This window comes from Phyllostomus discolor, chromosome 12 (genome assembly GCF_004126475.2).
Source record: "Phyllostomus discolor isolate MPI-MPIP mPhyDis1 chromosome 12, mPhyDis1.pri.v3, whole genome shotgun sequence".
Lineage (NCBI taxonomy): Eukaryota > Metazoa > Chordata > Mammalia > Chiroptera > Phyllostomidae > Phyllostomus > Phyllostomus discolor.
In genome coordinates, this window is record NC_040914.2 from 14,649,443 (window position 1) to 14,668,123 (window position 18,681).

Below are 18,681 nucleotides of genomic sequence, written 5' to 3' on the forward strand. Positions count from 1 at the left end.
AACTCATTAAATTGATCTATAGGTTTGGACGTATTTTACTTTAACGGGGCCTTGGAGTACCTCCTCCCTCATGGGGTTCTGTGCTGCTCTGTACAACATCAATGGCATCATCCATGGCAAGACAAACAGACCACAAGAAGGCTGCCCAAGCAGATATCAGAGGTTCTCCCAGCAGCCAGGCAGCACAAGGACAAATGTAATAAACAGACATGGAAAGGGGTGGTCTACATGAAGCTGTCCCCTGAAAAACAGAAAGCCTGTAGGCACCCACATTTCCCCACAGTCCTTTCTGCCTGGAGCATACAGGATTGTCCCACTTCACACCCCAAAACTGCAGGTCCTATGGAGACTCCTGGTTTTGCTTGTTTGTCCTGGGAAGCAAAAGCCAGTCTGGTGAAAACTTGAGAAAAGAGAAGGGTTCCCTCTGCAATTATCACCAAGCTCGACTCCTGTTCATACCCAGAGTCATGTCTGTGACCTTCATGCTGGGAGGAAAACACACCTCAGAGCATTGAGAACAGGGAGAGGACCCAGTGTCCAGCTGGGATTCTGTGTCACCAACAGAAATAATCCAGGTTTTTAGGACACCTGTGGCTCTCTGAGGGGTGCTGATAGTCCCAAGACCAAGTCTCAGCAGTGGCCGATGTTGGCCTTTGTGCATCATCCTCTCAGGGACACATGTACCCCCATCAACCTTGCTATTGCAAGTGTACCCTATAGGCCAGTTGGATCAACCTCTCCTGACAGCTTGTCAGATGCAGAGTCCCTGACACACTGCACTCCAGATTCCATAGTATAACAGGATCTGGAGATTTCCCTTGTGCACAGGAGAGCATGCCAGATTGTTCTACCTTCATACCAAGTGATCGCAATTTAAATGGGCACCCACATTACCTGTACAGCTGCTGAAACTACATTTTTAAGATTTCACCATAGAGATGTTGAAAAAGTTTCACAGGGATCTGATGCATAGGAGGGGTGACATCATTTTGACCGCTTTTTCAGAGTTAGTTCTAGAATGCCTTCTCTGAAGGGAAAACTCAAATGTGAAAGAGAGAGAGGCTGAGGGGGAAGCTACTGTATGCCTGACAGGGAGCTGTGGGAAATGACAGAAATCCAGACACCCAGGCTTTTGTTTTTCATAACACAACATGGGTGTGGGTGTTTTGTGGGTGTGGTATTGAGAGGTCTTAGAAGTTCTCAGTGAATGAGTGTGTAGGGGATCAGTACTGGTTACAAGGTACAAGTGTGGAAAAAATGAGGGAAGGGAGAGAGAGGGTAATGTGCACAGACCCCGCCCCCAGCCGATGTGACAAGAATTGTAAGCATGCCCCAGAATAAAGCTCAGTGCACAAGTAGGACACACAGCCCATTGCACCATTCTGGACAGAGGTACCTGTGAACCTAACATAACCTCAGACATTTCTCAGAAGCAGCCACAGAGCAAGCAGCAGACACCATGGGATCTCTGTCAGTCTCTACCCACAGAGGACTTGTCCACTGGCAAGGGCTCCTGCTGGTTGGTGAGTAGGAGACAATTCCTTGGGGTAGACTAAGAATCTGACTTAGAGACTGGCTGGGGTCTGCTGGAGAGACCAGTGCTCTGAGAAAAGAGGGAAGGCTTCTCTCTGGACCTGAGGGTGAAGGAGAAAGGAGCAGAGTAGGATGAGGAAGGGGGCTCAGCAAGAAGAAAATCTCATAATCCAAACACGGTGAGAGGAAGAAAACCCTCAATTGCTGTGCATTTCTGTTATTTGTCATTGAGTTATTTGTGATGTTGATATATTGATTTATATCGGGAAGCACCAGAAAAATTTAACAAGGGGTGGTAGACATTGTCTTTATCACCAATGTCCTAATGGGCCAATAAATCCCAGGACATACAGGACATTGGATCACACATTCACTCAACTGCATGTATTTCCAGGGTTTTGCAATCATTGGAGGTGCAAGATCATACAAGCCCTGCTCTCACTGAGCCCATGTTCTATGCAGGGTGGAGGGAGAAGGAAATATCTACATGTGATATCAGGTACCCACAACAGCCATGAAAAAAGAGAGTAGGGGTAGGTCAGAAAGTGAAGGTAGAGAATCTTTAGATAAGGTGGTCAACAAAGATTCCTTTCAAAAATGCCCCTGAGAATCAGGTGGCGTCTGAGCACAGTGAACAGGTGAGTAAGACAAACAAGTAGACAAAAGTATGTGAAACCAAAAAAATAAAATCTTCTAAGGTGCTGATATAAAGGGTACCATATCTCTGATTTTGACCTGAGAGAGACACACTCACCAGCAGACGAAGGCTGAGACAAAAAGAGACCTGCTCACCATTCAGGGCCCCATCTGTCCATCCCAAATGTAGACACCAAAAATGATACATTTTTTTCTTATTTTCTAGTCTCACTTTTAAACTTCTGGAGCCAGCCCACCACAACTCAAGTGACAGTTGAGTCCATCAATGCTCTCGAAGGGACGGATGTGCTTCTACGTATTCTGTATAAGCCTCCCAATGTTGCAGGCCTCATATGGTACAGGGGATATAGCACTGAAAACAATCGAATAATTGCATCTCTTACAGTAAAATCAAGAATCCATAAAAGAGGTCTTCAGGTTGGACGAGTGAAACTAAACTATGATGGGTCATTGATGTTAAAGAATGTCACCATGAAAGACTCAGGAATCTACACCTTAGTGATCCGACTACAAGACTGCACATCAACCACAGAAAGTACACGGCTTACTGTATACCGTGAGTGATTACTCTTTGACTCTGGGTGTCAGGTGGGGTGATTTCCTCTTCACACACAGGACTGCTATATGCTGGACACTACCTCCATTCCCCTTGGCATTTGGATTCAGGGTGGATTTTGGCATTTAATGAAGGATACACAGAAAATGCAGACAAACTTTCTAAGACCTCAGTTCCCTTCTCACATTTAAGCCTTGCAGTCAGTCAATGCGGACAGAAGGATCAGTTTGATGGCAGTAAGTGAGCAAAGGGAGACCAGGCTAATTAAAACCTGCTCAGCACCTGCCTATTAACTTGACCTTGAGAATGACCTAGTGGTCAGAGCTCAGTCTGAGAGGCCCCCTGAAATTCTTACACATTTCAGCTCAGAAACCCCTCCCAAGAACCCTGTCCCAGGGATCTTTACTCCAAGGACCCTGGTGAGCCTGTGCTAGGTTGGGTTTGGATGCCTCAAAAGGGCTGAGTGTATAACAGTTTAATGGGTGCGCAAGTCACAAGGCCCCTGAGGCAATCACCAGTCAGGCCTCATGGGCAAGAGCCTCATCTCACCAGAAATGGAGTTTGGTCTATCACCTGGGTTTTGTGTGAAGAGCCAAGTTAGACAATGTCTTTGTAGGTAGCTGGCTATCTTGGGGGTCTCAGGAAAGTTCATAGAAAGGTCAGCATCCCCAGAAAGAAACTAAGAAAAAAACATGCTCCAGAAAGGTCCTCATTCACCAGGCATCAGCCAGGAGTTCTCTCTTGGAGTCGATCAAAAACAGATGCCTCTTTTGAGCAGCTCTTCTATTTCAAGATTAGGTCAGATCCTCTAAATATTTTACAGTCATTACACTGACACCCTAACAACCAAATATTCATTGAGAAGAAATTGAAAAACAGGGAGATACGGTCACCAAAGGGGAGTCACACAAACCATGAGCAGGTTATCAGGGTCAGTAGAGTTCTGTTTGTAGACACAGACTTAATTTCTCTACCTCTGGGGACTTATGAGGGAGTCTTCAGATTCCTAAACCAACAAAGTGGTTCAGATCCCTTTCTCCTAGGTATCTTCATTCACAGGAATATATTTTGGTCTGTGGAGGGAAAAAAATGGAGGCAATGTATATTTACTCTAGAGAAATATTATCTTCAGTAACAGTCAGAGTCCCTGCATAGATTACCCAGGCATCCCCCTTAGGTGGCCCTGCACCTAAGACTTGACATCACTTATTTGTTTCCTGCTCTGTTGCAGTCTCTCCCAGCAGATGTAAAGGACAGGATTTTTCTTTCTTATTCTCCACTCTACCCCTGAAACCAGCTCAGGATGAACATTTAACAAGCATTCAGTTACATTTGATGAATTAGGAAGAAATAAATGGTGATTGAATGAACAAAATAATGAATGATCCAAAATGTCTTCAGAGCCTGGAAACTGGATGCAGATTCCTTGGATTCCTTACCATAGGGAATGGACTTTTGTGGTCCCAGGCACTAAGACCATCATCTCAGATCCTTTTCTTTTCTCTAATAAATAGGACTTGCTGTTGGTCTTAGGCCCTGGGGTATTAATAATAATTTTGACACACAGAAGAATTTTAAGTTTTTTTTCCAATTTCTATCTCACAGCCACTTAACACAAATTGCCCACAAGTGCCAGAATTTCAGGAAGTCCTCACCTGCCCTCAGGGGAGAGAATGGTTTTCATGGTCAAGGGCGGAGCACATGATTCTGCTGCCATTATCAGCTTCTGCCTGCCCTTCTTCCTCTTTGCTAAATCATGTCTTGGACTCTGCTCTATCATTCTTTGGCTTACTGCCTCATTTCAGTCACGTCCACGTGGAAAGACCTGACCTAACTCTTAGCCCAAGGCCTGAGTAGTCAACTTATCACTGGCTTGATTCTGTTCTCTATATGTTATTTCTGCTGAAACCCCACCCAGTGTCTAGGATGTCTTGGGAAATAGTGCTTCATAGAAACACACCTCAGCTGGGCAATAGATGTCTGTGCATCTGGAAGGAATGGCTTCTGGTTAGGCAGGCAGTCAGGTGATCAGTGAAGAACCAGGAGAATTGCAGTGGTCTCTCTGAATCCCTGTCTTATGTCTTTCCTTAACCAACACTGATACTGAACTGACACCAGAGAAAATCTGCAGTTTCCCCCAGACATATAGCTGGGGACATGCATCCTCTGAGTGCTCTGATTCCCTAACATCTTCTTGTGATATGCTGACCTGCCTTGTTAGTTCTAAGACTCAAGTTGACTAAGAGGTGAGAGATACAAACTATGCTTGAAGAAGCTTTTGGAGATATCAAAGATACCACACAGGGCAATTTCTTTCTCTTTCCTGCAGAGCAGAGTTAACCATAACCAGGATCACAAGCAACATATTTAACATTGAAAGTTTTGATTTTCAATTTTGTACATAATAGTGGTTTTGGGCATCTTATTCTGTAACTATGTGCCATTTGTATATATTCTTTGAAGAAATATCTATTCAAGCATTTTTGTTCCATATTTCAAAAAGATTATTTGGTTTTGTGGTTGTTGTTGAGTATAAATGATTTTTTGTATATTCTAGATATTAATCTTTTATTTTTCATATAATTTGCAAAATATTTACTCACACTTCATGGGTCACCTTTCAACCTGTTATGTCTTTTTTGATGAAGGGACATTTTCATTCTGAGAATATCCAAATTGTCTATTTTTTTGCCTGTCTTCTTAGTGTCATAGTCATAAAATCATTGCCAAATTCAATGTCAGAATGCTTCCCTCAATACTTTTTATACGCATTTTAAAGTGTTAGGTGTAACCTGTAGGATTTGATATAACTTGACTTAATTTTTGTTAGTTTTGATATGAATATGAAATAAATTTTGATACAATTTTGACTTAATTTCCTGTAGTATCAGACAGGGCTCCACATCATTAATTTTCATGTAGATATTGCTGTTCAACACCATTCATTGAAAAGACTATATTTTCTCCATTGAAGTCCTGGCCTTTTCTTTTTCTTTTTTAATTACTTAATTAATTTTTATTGTTGTTCAAATACATCTGTCTCTATTTTCCTGCCACCACTTTCCCTCAACCCACCTACCCCAACCTCCAACCCACTATCCTTCCCCCTTTTGCCTTTGTCCATGTATATTTTATACATGTTCCTTGACAACCCTTTACCCCTTCTTTCCCATGTTATTCCCTTCTTCCCTTCCTCTGGATACTATCACTTTGTTCTTTATTGCTGTGTCTCTGGCTATATTTTGCCTGAGGTTATATGGGGACAGAGAAAAGTTGTACCTCTTTCCTTAATATTGTCACCTGAACTTAAACAATTGTCCACCAAATGCCTGCACCACACTCTGGTGACTTTTACATAAGTCACTGTGGGCTGTGAGTGGCTAAGATCTCTGAGGAAGCCATGTGGCTGCATGTCTGAAGCCCATTCTCAATGAGTCCCTGTCTCTGTTTCTCCACAGCACTTCTGAGAGCTCCCACCCTCCTAGCCAGCAACACAACAGTCACAGCGAATAAGGATGCTGTGGTCATGACTTGCCAAACAAACGCTCATGCCATCCACTGGTTGTTCAATGGCACAAATTTGCAGCTCACAGAGAGAATGAAGCTGTCACTTGACCTCAGAAACCTCACAATAGACCCTGTCCTGAGAGAGGATGCTGGTGATTATCAGTGTAACACCTTCAACCCCATGAATTCTGCTAAAAGTGCATCCCTTGCTCTGGATGTGAAATTCGAGTGATTCTCCTTTCCCCGCTAAATGTTGTTTAACTCTAAATAAAGTAATTTTTTGCAATATCATAATTGACTTATTCTGAGGGTGAATAGTTCTTAAACATTTTCATTGAGTCAATAAACAGTAGAAAAATGTGAGTCAACATTGTCATTATTGATGAGTAAAAGTCTCATTCCAGACCAACCCCTACCTTGGTTTGGATTCATGTGTACTATGTCCACAGTGGAGGGGTCACTGTGACACTGTGTCCCTCAGAGGAGGAGCAGTAGTTGTGTAATAACAGATGAGAGAAGATAAAGAGCTTAGGGAATCTGAGCTTTGTGTCTCGTCCGAGAATACATGTGGAGGGCACCTGTTGTACACAAGGAGAATGGACAAGATGACAACAATGTGAGTAGCAACACTGATTTTTGTTTCTCTTTAATGTGTTCAAAAAATTTTTAAAGTCTCTTGAGTATTCTTCCTCCTATGACAATAAAATTATTTGCATGAGTTCAGTACATTTCTATTCTGTTTGTTGATGAAGTATAATTGGAAACTTTGGTAATAAAACCAAGGCTTTACTTCAGATGTTCTAGTTCAGACTGATGCCAATGGAATCTGAAATGACCTCATATTTTATAAAGATAAGCTTGACATTTTCAGACTTTTGGTACCTCTTGCAAAAAACACATCACCCAAAGTGAGTGAAACTGGAGGTGAAGTGTTTGGGTAAAGCTTCCTAACTTCAAGAGGCTGTTAAAACTCCCATCATATTTTTCATGGAAAACCCTCATCAGAGCAAACTATGTAGTGAATGTCAATTCCTCTCCACTTAGGTAAGTAACTAATCAGGCTGAATCAGGTGACACCCACCATGTTGTAGGGTCAAGAACACACTTCTCCCTTAGTGATTAATTTTTTAAATATATTTTATTGATTATGCTATTACAGTTGTCCCATTTCCCCCTTCTCTCCCCTCCACCCTGTACCCTCTCCCACCCACGTTCCCCCCCTTTAGTTCATGTCCATGTGTCATACTTATGAGTTCTTTAGCTTCTACATTTCCCATACTATTCTTGCCCTCCCCCTATCTATTTTCAACCTACATTCTATGCTACTTATTCTCTGGAGCTTATCGCCCTCTCTCCTCCTCCCACCCCCCTGCTGCTAGCCTTCCATGTGCCCTCCATTTCTGTGGTTCTGTTCCTGTTCTAGTTGTTTACTTAGTTTCTTTTGTTTTTGCTTTAGGTGTGGTTGTTAATAATTGTGAGGTTGCTGTCCTTTTACTATACATGTCTTTTCTTTATCTTCTTTTCTTAGATAAGTCCCTTTAGCATTTCATAAAATAAGGGCTTGGTGATGATGAACTCCTTTAACTTGACCTTATCTGAAAAGCACTTTGTCTTCCCTTCCATTCTAAATGAGAACTTTGCTGGATAGAGCAATCTGGGATGTAGGTCCTTGTCTTTCATGACTTGGAATATTTCTTTCCAGCCTCTTCTTGCCTGTAAGGTCTCTTTGGAGAAATCAGCTGACAGTCTGATGGGAACTCCTTTGTAGGTGACTGTCCCCTTATCTCTTGCTGCTTCTAGGATTCTCTCCTTCGTTTTTACCTTGGCTAATGTAATTATGATGTGCCTTGGTGTGTTTCTTCTTGGGTCCAACTTCTTTGGGGCTCTCTGAGCTTCTTGCATTTCTTGGAAGACTGTTCCCTTTGCCAGATTGGGGAAGTTCTCCTTTATTATTTGTTCAAATACATGCTCAATTTGTTGCTTTTCCCCTCCCCATTCTGGTACCCCTATAATTCAGATGTTGAAACGTTTAAAGGTGTCCTGGATGCTCTTAAGCTTTTCCTCATTTTTTTGAATTCTTATTTCATCATGCTTTTCTACTTGGTTGATTCTATCTTCCTTCTGGTCCACTGTATTGCTTTGAGACTCAGATTCCTTCCTTTCACTATTGGCTCTCCTCCGTGTATCTTCCTGCATCTCTTTTATGGTAACCTGCATCCTTTCATCTAATTTGCACCCAAAATCAATCAATTCCATGAGCTTTCTGATCACCAGTGTTTTGAACTGTGCATCTGATAGATTGGCTATTTCTTGGTCACTCAAAAGGATGAGTCCTGGGGGACTGATCTGTTCTGTTGGAAACATATCTTATGTCTTTCCCTATCTCTCTTTTTTTTTTTCTGTCTGGTCACTCTTGTTACAGTGGGGGACAGAGCCTTAGGTGTTCACTGGGGCTTGGCACCCCAGTCGCTAGATTGTGACGTTATATGTGGGGGCAGGGGCAGGAGCGGGGACAGGAGGGAACAATGGTGGTAGTTCCGTTCTCCTGGGCTCAGACCCTTCTCTGGGATCCTGGGCTGCGATCTCTGCCCTGGTCCACAATTGCTGCCTCACTGAGTCCACCAGCCGCAGCTTGCGTACTCAGGGATCACCGCTGCATTCTAGTGCCCTGGATGGCTGTCGCGCCGATTTCACGCCAAATTTTCCCCTACCTTCCCGCACCGCCAACCCACGCCAGCCCCGCGCCCGCCTGGCTCGTTGTCTCCTACAAGTCTGGATGTACGGGTCTACTTCAACTTCTTGGCTGTCTGACTTCCATTCAGATAAATCCTCTGTCAGTTCTGAGTGTTATTCTATCTGCAAATTATTGTTGTTCTAATCTTGGTTGTGCGAGGAGGTACGGTGCGTCAATCTATTCCTCCATCTTGCCAGAAGTCTCTCCCTTAGTGATTAATTTTGATGAATGGGAAAGTGACTGTAGAGATAAATAAATTGTCTGAATGGAAATCTCCAGAATCACAGCCTTCTGGGAGATCAGGTTCTGGCTGTGTTCAGGGAGTCTCAGTTATTTTGCACCTCTTGATAAATTGCAGGAACTGATGGAGATGCAAATTTTGTCTTGGCTGCAGGAATGTAGTTGTTTCCTTCCACTGTACAGAAAGAAGTTTGGTTATGACCCAGAAGCCTTCATGTTCCTTCAGAGTCCTTAATCTTCAGACAGGTTCTTCCTGATTGCAGGCCTCTGGCTCCATATTTTAGAGAATTCTCTTTAGAAATGTAATCACATTTTGTAAGTACACATTTTTTTTTGTTCTTTGGAATACACACGAGTCTCCTTAAAATTATCTTGTTAGTACTATGATTCAGACAGTATCTATTAAAAGGTCTCTGCCAATCTCTTAAAATCTAATCATCCCAGTGTCCCTGTGTCTCAATTTCTGTGGGACATACAAGCATAACTTGGATGAGGACCTGTATAATGATGATGTAAGAAGACATTCTGTGAAGATTTAAAGAAAAGTTTTACTTTTATTTTTTCTTTTAATGTAGTCTCAGTTTGTTTAAAGTTATTTTAATTACTGACATGTTTGTGTTTAAACATTATCTTACATCTTGTTTTTATTATTCTTCAAGTATTGTTGTCTCCATTTTCCTACCACCGCTCCACACATCCCACACATATTTCCTCTTCCATCCTCAATCCTATACCTCTTTGTCTTTGTCCATGTGTCCTTCATACATGTTCCTTGATGACCCTCCCTTTCCCCCCGTTATCCCCCTCTCTCTTCCCCTCTGGTCATTGTCAGTTTGTTCTTTCTTTCAGTATCTCTGGTTATATTTGCTTGTGTGTTTGTTTTGTTGATTAACTTCCACTTATACATGGAATTGTATAGAATTTGTCTTTCACCGTCTGGCTTATTTCACATAGCATAATGCTATCCAGTTCCATCCATGCTGGCACTCCTACAAGGGTAGGAGTTCTTTCTTCCTTCTGCTGCGTAGTACTCCATTCCTTGAGAAATCTTTGGTAGTTTACACTGTATATATCTTCCACCTCCTTGGTTAAGCTTATTCCAAAGTATTCTAGTCTTCCTAATGGCATTGTAAATGGAACTTTTTTCTTAATTCAATTTTTTAATATTTATTGTTGATGCAAAGAAATGAAATGATTTTGTTTGTCTCCTGCAACTGCACTGAATTTATTACTTTTAACATTTTGGGAGGGGTGAAATCTTTAGTATTTTCTACATGTAGCATTATGCTTTCTGTTAAAATAGATCATTTTCTTTTTTGCTTTCTCATTTTGATACCTTTATTTTATCTTTCTGGCTAACTGTTTCAGCCAAACTTCCAGTACATTGTTGAATAAGTGGGGAGAGAAGTATTTTTTATATGGTTCATGATCTTAGTATCATTTTTTGTCTTTCTCCTGACAGTATTGTGCTACCTGCAGGCTTTCAAGCATGATATTTAATACATAGAGTGTTTTCCTTCTATGTCTACAGTCCTTGCCTTTTATCAAAACCATAACTACTTCCCTCTAGAGATTTTACTTCATGTTTATATTCAGGTCATAGGCCGAGAAAGTAAAGTTTCAAAGGATTGAGAAATTATTTAGATAAAACTTCTCAAAATCTAAGACTATGAATACTGGGTTGGTTCATCTTTTCCCATAAATTATTTAATAAGAGGTAAATGTCTTTTCAATTACAGTGAAGTTTCATTTGCCCCAGTCTTAAAGAGGTGGCAAGCCTGTCTTGTTTCATATTTAAGGAAGTTTATATGAGGAGTGTGACCTGAACGTCTTTGAAGTCTAAGAAACTTCTAGGAAAGAGTCAATAAAAGCTTATTGAGAAAAAATTTCCTTGTAATAATGTAGCTAGAGTATGACACATGGGCTGGAAAGTAGCTTCCTGTGCTGGTACTAAGGAGATGTTCACAGAACAAGTCAGAGGTCACCCTGGAGTAATCTGGCATCAGAGAGAAGGTGCTGTCCACTTTTTATACATTGTCATCTCAGTGATGACAATGGTCATCCTGCACAGGCTAGGACCATTCCCTGGTGAACTTTACAGAGCCTACTACATACTATGAGTGGCTGAGATCTCTGAGGAAGCAGCATGACCCCAGGTCCCAGCCCACTCTCAAAAAGTCACATCATATCTTTCTCTATAGAGCCCATGAAAATGACCATCCTCCAAGGCAGCAACATTACAGTCACAAAATATAAGGATGCCATGGTCATGACCTGTGACATTAATGTGATCTCCACACAGTGATTATTCAGTGGCATGAGTCTGCCACTCAGGGAGAGAATTAATCTGTCCTGGTGTTACAGAAATGACTCCCCAGAGGGTCTTTTGTTACTCTAGGTTCTTCCCACTACTCTATTCAGGAATGTGGCTCTCAGTGCCTTAGTATGGTAAAAAGGACAAGAATTATTTAATAAAAAGGCATACAGGTTTATAATAATGGCAGAATTCTGCCATTAAATCTCACTCCCTTCAGAAAACAAAGACAGACCCACAAACACACTGGTGTGCCTTCTCCCTTTTGTCTAGTGAGACAAAGTATGCTCACTGTCTAGTGAGCCAGTCTTAGAACATGCCAGTCAGAAGTACTACCTTCCAGAAGAAAAGAAAAATGACAAAACTGAAATCTGCAACTCATTTCTCCTGGTTCCTCCCCAAAATCCATGCTTGGCTGGGCTGTCTCAGTTTCTAACACCATCAACTTTGTCCCAAGATCTCCAGTTCATAATCCAAAACCATGTGGGACATCCTCATGGCCAGCTGTCAAGAGTCTTTTTCACCTCTTTTTCCCCACCTGGTCCTGCCAGGTCCCTCATTCTCCCCATTGTACATAGCAGACCACCTTTTTGTTTAAATCCTAGCCTGGATCCTCCTCCATAACCTCATTTCTGACTCCTTCCATAATTGGTTATACCTGCCAGTACTCCCATACTTGCTACCTTCCTCATCCGCCATAGTTAATCCTGCCAGGCCTGGCCGCATTACACAGAAGCTGCCTCTAAGCTGCTCTCACAAGCTTACAAAGTCTCTCTGGCTACATTGCATCATGGCTTAAAGTCATGCCCATCTCTCTGGCACTGCCAAGGCAAAAATTTTAGTACTATTACAACACTGGCCAAGTTACCCTGTTACACTGGCACAACAGAATCTTCATCATAGACCCTGTCAAATAAATAATGCAGAGAACTACCAGTGTGACCTTTCCACACATCAGTTTCTTCCAATTACATGTAATATATAAGTGACACACCTCCCTCCTCTGTTATTAAAGTCAGAATTTGTTCTTTGCACTTATAATAGATTTTTTGTTGAGATGGGAAGTCCTTAGAAGACTTTCACTGAATTAATAAATACTCAACAATGTGAGCTGACATTGTCATTATTGTTGACCTAAAGTCACATTCCACACCAGTTTCTACCTCTGGTTTCTCTAAGAGGATCTTCACCATGAAAGTGACACTGTGTTCCTCCAAGGACAAGCAGTGGTCTTGAGATGACTGGTAGGAGCACATGATAATAAGCTCACAGGAATCTGAGCTCAGACCCTCCTACTTGTGGATGTGTGGAGGGCACCTGGGCACAGTTTTAAACAATGGAAATGGACTAAAGGGCACCCATGTGGGTAGAGACACTGATCTTTGTTTCAATATTTGATTTTCCTCCAAATTTTCTAGTCTGTTTGAGTATTTCTGTGTTTACAACAATAGCATTTTTCCATGAATTCAGAATGACTCTGTCCTTTTTGTTAATAGGAAATAATTACAAACTTTCTTAATACAACCAAGGCTTTGGCTTCAATGTCCTAGTTAAGAACAATGGACACATAATTAGAAATGACCTCACCCTTTAAAAACCTAAGATTGACCTGACTGGTATTTTGGTATCTCTTAGGAGAAGAGGGAATTCACCAAAGCTAGGACTACTGCAGATGAAGTGTGAGGGTACTTCTTCCTACCCTCAACAGGCTCTTAAAACTGCCATCTAAGTTTGCACAAAAATAACTTTTGTCAGAGTATGCTATAGGATGAATGTCAGTTCCTGTATAGTTAAGTAACAAATCAGGGAAAATCCAGTGTCACTAGCCATGTTGTAGGATTAGAAATTCTCTTCTTTGCTGGAGATGAGTTTTGACCAAAGGGAAAGTCACTACAGAAAACATTTTAGTGTTTCTGTGAAAAACTTTAGAAACACAGCTTCCTGGAAGATCAGAACTTGCCTCCCACATATTTTTGAACCTGTTTCTTAATTGCTGTGATTTTGCAGCTCTTCATACATTGCAGGAATTGATGGAAATGCAAACTGGGTCTTGGCTGAAAGAGATTTAGTTGTGTTCTTCTACACTGTGTGAAAAGCAGTTTTGTTAGGAACTAGAGGGTTTAATATTCTCTCAGATTCACTAATCATTTGACACATTCTTTCTGACTAAAGGCCTCTGACTTCCTTTTTTAGAGCATTTTCTTTGGAAATGTACATGCAATTTGTCATTGCAGATTCTTGCTCTGCCCTTCTGAAATACACACAGGTATCCTCCAAAGCTCCTTGCCAGTCTGTCTAGAAGATTTAGGTTCATCATTCTGAAATTAGTTCTGCTGGTATCCCTGTGTCCCAGTCTCTGAAAAATGATAGAACCCTAACTTGTATGGAAATCTTTATAGCCATGACCTCATGTCATGTTTTCATGAGAAATTTTATTTGTCTTTTTTTGCAGAGCCAGTTAACAAACACAGATGCCTATGCTTTCTCCTATTCTTAAATTCTTTTCAGGCTTCTATTTTAGAAATTTTGAGTTCATTCTCACTGCCATATTGAACGGGCTTGAATAATAGTTTTCTTCCATTTTCAAATTGGTTTTACTCCTGTTAAACTTGAGCAACACCTACCTGCAATTAGTTAATTCTGTCATCTTGCTCATGGTGTCAATCTTTCCCATATTTGTTGACCTTCCAATTAATTTCTTTATCTGCTACAATTGTCCAAATAAACAATTTTCGTTTTCTTCCTTCACCTTTGACTTGACGTCTTCATCAGGAGATATCCTGACAGCCCATATTCTTCCACTGCCTCAGGTTTCCTCAGAGAAACCTTGGTGCCAGAATCTGAGAAGAGGTAGAGGCTGTAAAAGGTGCACCTCCACAGCGGACTAACCATAAACAGTGTTCTCATTTTACATCCATGTTCACTAAACCTTCAAGGAGCAAGATTACAGGGATTTTAAACACTGTTCTGTCACAAAACTCAACAAATCTAATGAACATGCATGTCTCTATCCTGTCAGCTGTGCTCATACCCCAAGTGGGTGACCCTGTTTTGATTCCTTTCTCTTACATGGAGTTTAGGCCAGTCATGAGTGTCCTCAATCTTTTTTGTTTTCATTGTTGTCGTTGGTTTCACAAACCACATGTCTGTCCTTAGATAGTTCACAACCAGAACATGGGAAATGGGAAGTAAATCTCTCCTTTTTTCTCTGTTTTCTTTCCTGCTGCTCATTGTCTATGGGGCATTTAGCTGAAATCCTTGTAGGTGCAGCCAGAAGTGGATGGTGGGTAAGCAGAGATGGGTAAAAACAGGGGCCTTAGGTAAATAGTGTCTTCAGATTCACAATTAGAAACTGCAAAGTCTGAAGAGTTTGGGAGTTTTAGACACTGCATATGTTCAATTGGATAAAGGGCTGATTTGCAAAAGAGGTGTTCTGGGGAGTCAATTTGTTGTTGAAAAATATGAATGTGGAGCTCAGTACCTGTTGATTGAGGAGCAACTGGAGCTGGTGCAAGAAAGTGGGGGTGCCAATTTTGCAGACTTGGATAGTGTGAGGAGTGAGACAGTTTTTAAGTACTCATATTAATGCCCTGACAATGGGACCAGCAGAAACAATGAGTGGACAGCGTAGCAGGAGTCATGGCACAGAGGACTTAGGAAAAAGGAGAAGGAGAAAAATAGAGGAGAATTCAGTGGGGGTGGAGTGGTAGTCCTGAATGTGATGAAAGGTTGTGAGATTGGAAACACCATGAATACAGAAGGTGAGCTGACATAGTGTAGGTAGTTGTGTCAGGAAGAAATTTTGAGTGAGGATGAGTCAGACTAGAAAAAGGTTTGAGGTGAAGCCTATGGAAGACAAAGAACAGAGGCCAATCTTGGAGGTAAAAAACAAATGAATAGTCAGAGATGTCCAGTCTTCTGTCCAACACAGGAGGGATGTGTGATGCTGGCTCTCAAAGTGTGGTCTGGAGAAATGAATTTCACAGTGCCTGGACATGCTGCAAAAAGTCAGATTTAATTCCTGTGCCACAAGATGTGTGTTTGCTGAATCAACAAGTTACCCAGGTCTTGGGGAATTTGTGTGTCAGTGAGGAAAGCTGACCTTGCCTGGGGACAGGCGAGGGAGTGGATAAAAGAGTGTGCGTAAGTGGGGAGATTGAGGGCTGTGATCAATTTTGAGTGTGTGGCATCTTTTATTCCTTTTGTGACTAATCAAAATGAGCTTTCAGTGATTCCACAGGTAAGAACTACATAAAAGGTCACAGTGCTGCAGTAGTTGATGCCAATGATCTGGCCTTCCTCTCCTTTTCTAATCCAGCTTATATTATTTTTATCTGTGATGGATGCTGCTCTGACTACCTGATGTTATCTTAGTGAGTGTGATAGGATCCAAGTCATGATGAATAGTTCTAGCTACCTGGTCACATTACCTCCCCCATCCAGACTCTCCATCTTTCCTAAAGCATAGGAACCAGTCTGAAAAAGAGGTTTTATTTTTATAAAAGGCACATCCTTGCTACAAATCCTAGAAATGTGCGTGTAATTTTCTAAGTAGTTCTCACCAGAGGCTTCACAAATTACTTTCTATCCTTCTGTCATTGATGAATTAAAGGTATAAGTACAGCAACTTTTTTTTCAGTCTGAAGGATACATCCAGCATGGGCCAAAGTTTTGGAGCCATGGTAGGCTCATAGAGGTGGCAGACCCTGGAATGGTCACAGATGAGGGAGTCCCCATAGCTTACGCTTGGCTGAAATTGATATCACTAGAGCTGATGTTATCACTGGTGTCACTGTTATCACTGATGTCATTGTTTAAACCCTTTGACATGAGTAGGCATTTACTTCCAACTTTTGGAACACGTGTTGCCCTACTAAGGCATTGGGTAACTTATTTTGTTCATTTTTAGTGGTGAAGCCTCTAGTTATTTTTTAAAGTGTGCCCCTCAGGCTGGATGTGAAATATCCTTGGTCTTCCTCCTGTGTTATTAAACTCTAAATACAATTTTGAATTTTAAAATAAACATGTTGATAAGGTAGAAAGTTTTCAGAAAATTTGCATTTAGTCAATAAATGCTCAAAACTGTGAGGTAATTTCTCATGCAATTAAACAAGTCTAACAAATAAGCTGATTCCTGTCACCTCAGCCACATGTAGGCCTGCACTTAAAGGGCTCTATTTTGGGACCTCCATGACATGGAGCTCAGGCCAGATATCAGTGTCTTATTCTTTGTTGTTTTTACACCCTCCACCTGCCTGTCCATAGACTGTTCACAACCAAACTATGGTAATTGGAAATAAATTTCTCCTCTGGTTCTGTTGTCATTTCCTTTCTATTGTGGCCTCTGGGTTATTTGGTGAAAATCATTGAAGACCCAACCAGAGGTGGATTGTTGGTTGGTAAGCAGAAGTATTGATAGAGGGGAACTGTTGAAGGTTGGTCTTCTACATATAGTGAAGGCCACAACTCTAAACTCTGATAAGTTTGAGGTTGTTAGGAATTATATGGGTTCAAGAGGGCACAGAGGTGCCATAAAGAAGGGCTTTACAACTATCAACAACTGAACCTAAAAAAAAAATGAACTAATCAAACACCTAGGACAGGAACACCTTCTCAGCAATAGACATTATATGGGGGGTTATCAGTGGGGATCTGGAGCAGGAGAATGGGGGAAAAGATACAGAGAATAAACATTAAAGGTAGGTATAAAATAGATAGGGGGACATTAAGAATTGTATGGATAGTGTAGAAACCAAAGAACTTATATGTAGACCCATGGACATGAACTAATGTGGGGAATAATAGTGGGAGAAGAGGTACAGGATGGAGGTGAATAAAGGGGAAATAATGGAAAAACTGTAATAGCATAATCAATAGAATATCCTTTAAAAAGAAGGGCTCTAGGGTCTTAGGATAAGGCTAAAAAGTGAGTGAGGGGCTGTCCTTCCTGTTGAGGGAAGACCCATGGAGCTGGTGCTCTGAAGTGGGGGAGCCATTTGTCCAGCCATTTGATTTGGGTGAGCATGAAGGGGTGAGACACAATGTTGGGAGAAAGGACAATTTCTTGAAGATTCAGAGTAGTTCCCTGACAGTGGGACAAGATGAAGCATCGGATGTAGAAGTTGGTAGGAAACATGGGACAGAAGTCATTAATATGGGACAAGTGGGGATTACAGTGAGCATTCTGTGGAGTGCTAAAAGTCTAGAAAGCAATAAAATGTTGTAGGAAAGGAGCACACTGAACCCAGAATATGTGCAAAGGGATTTTTTGGTTTTGGGTCTGGAGGGTGGTTGGAGTGTGGGATAGTCAGACTACAAAAGGGGTTGGAAATTAACTAAAGTCAGTGGGGACTACAGGGAAGCCCTTGGGGTGAAACCAAACTGAAAGGCAGAAGTGTTCAGTGTCTACATCCAACCCAGTAGAGAAGTGTGCAGCTGGTTTTCAAAGTGTGTCCTGGGGGTTGCAGTTTTCACATGGCCTGGGAAAGTTGTGAGAAGCCAAATCTCACCCTTGTACCTCAAGACCTCACTCACCTGAGTTAACAATATAGCCAGGCTCCAGGAAGTTTGTGTGTCAGCTCTGAGTAGGAGCTGGGGGACAACCAAGGAGATGGCTGATCATGTGTGCATGTGAGGGGTGGGATTGAGGGCCAGGATAAACTTAAAGTGAGTTTATCCTTTTTCTTCCAGTCAGAGTGGACTCCCTGTGATTCTACACAGAGGAGCTATGGGTCAGGTAACAGTGGTGGAGTGGTCAAGCACAGCCACTTATTGCTTACTCTGGAGGGTAAGGGCAGCATGTCTCAAACTATTGGAGCCATGAAAGTCTCACAGATGTATCAGATCTCTGAATGGTCACAGGTGTGAATATCCCTACAGCTCAAGCTTTGCTTCAACTTCTGATCACTACAGTTGATCCTGTTACTGATGTCACTGTCATCACTGATGTTAGCATGTTAGTGCATCAAGATCAGCAGGAATACAGTTTTCTCTGTCAGAGCCCATGTCTAAGGAATTTTTTAAAAACTACTTTTGCACATCTTTAGCAGGAATGCCTGTAGTATTTCCATTTAAGGATGACATTAATTGTAGGTCTGTAGGCTTTTTATGACAAATTTGGGGTGGAATTCACTTGGTGGT

General features: G+C 41.6%; 1 protein-coding gene across 1 annotated transcript; it reads left to right on the top strand.

Annotated features, from left to right (window-relative positions):
* Positions 1-1,372: 1,372 nt before the first annotated feature.
* Positions 1,373-6,634, top strand: LOC114511426 (carcinoembryonic antigen-related cell adhesion molecule 21-like). Its single transcript, XM_028530125.2, has 3 exons — positions 1,373-1,523; positions 2,396-2,746; positions 6,205-6,634. The coding sequence occupies exons 1-3, from the start codon at positions 1,460-1,462 to the stop codon at positions 6,483-6,485; spliced, it is 696 nt and encodes a 231-aa protein (XP_028385926.1). The 5' UTR covers positions 1,373-1,459; the 3' UTR covers positions 6,486-6,634.
* Positions 6,635-18,681: the final 12,047 nt, after the last annotated feature.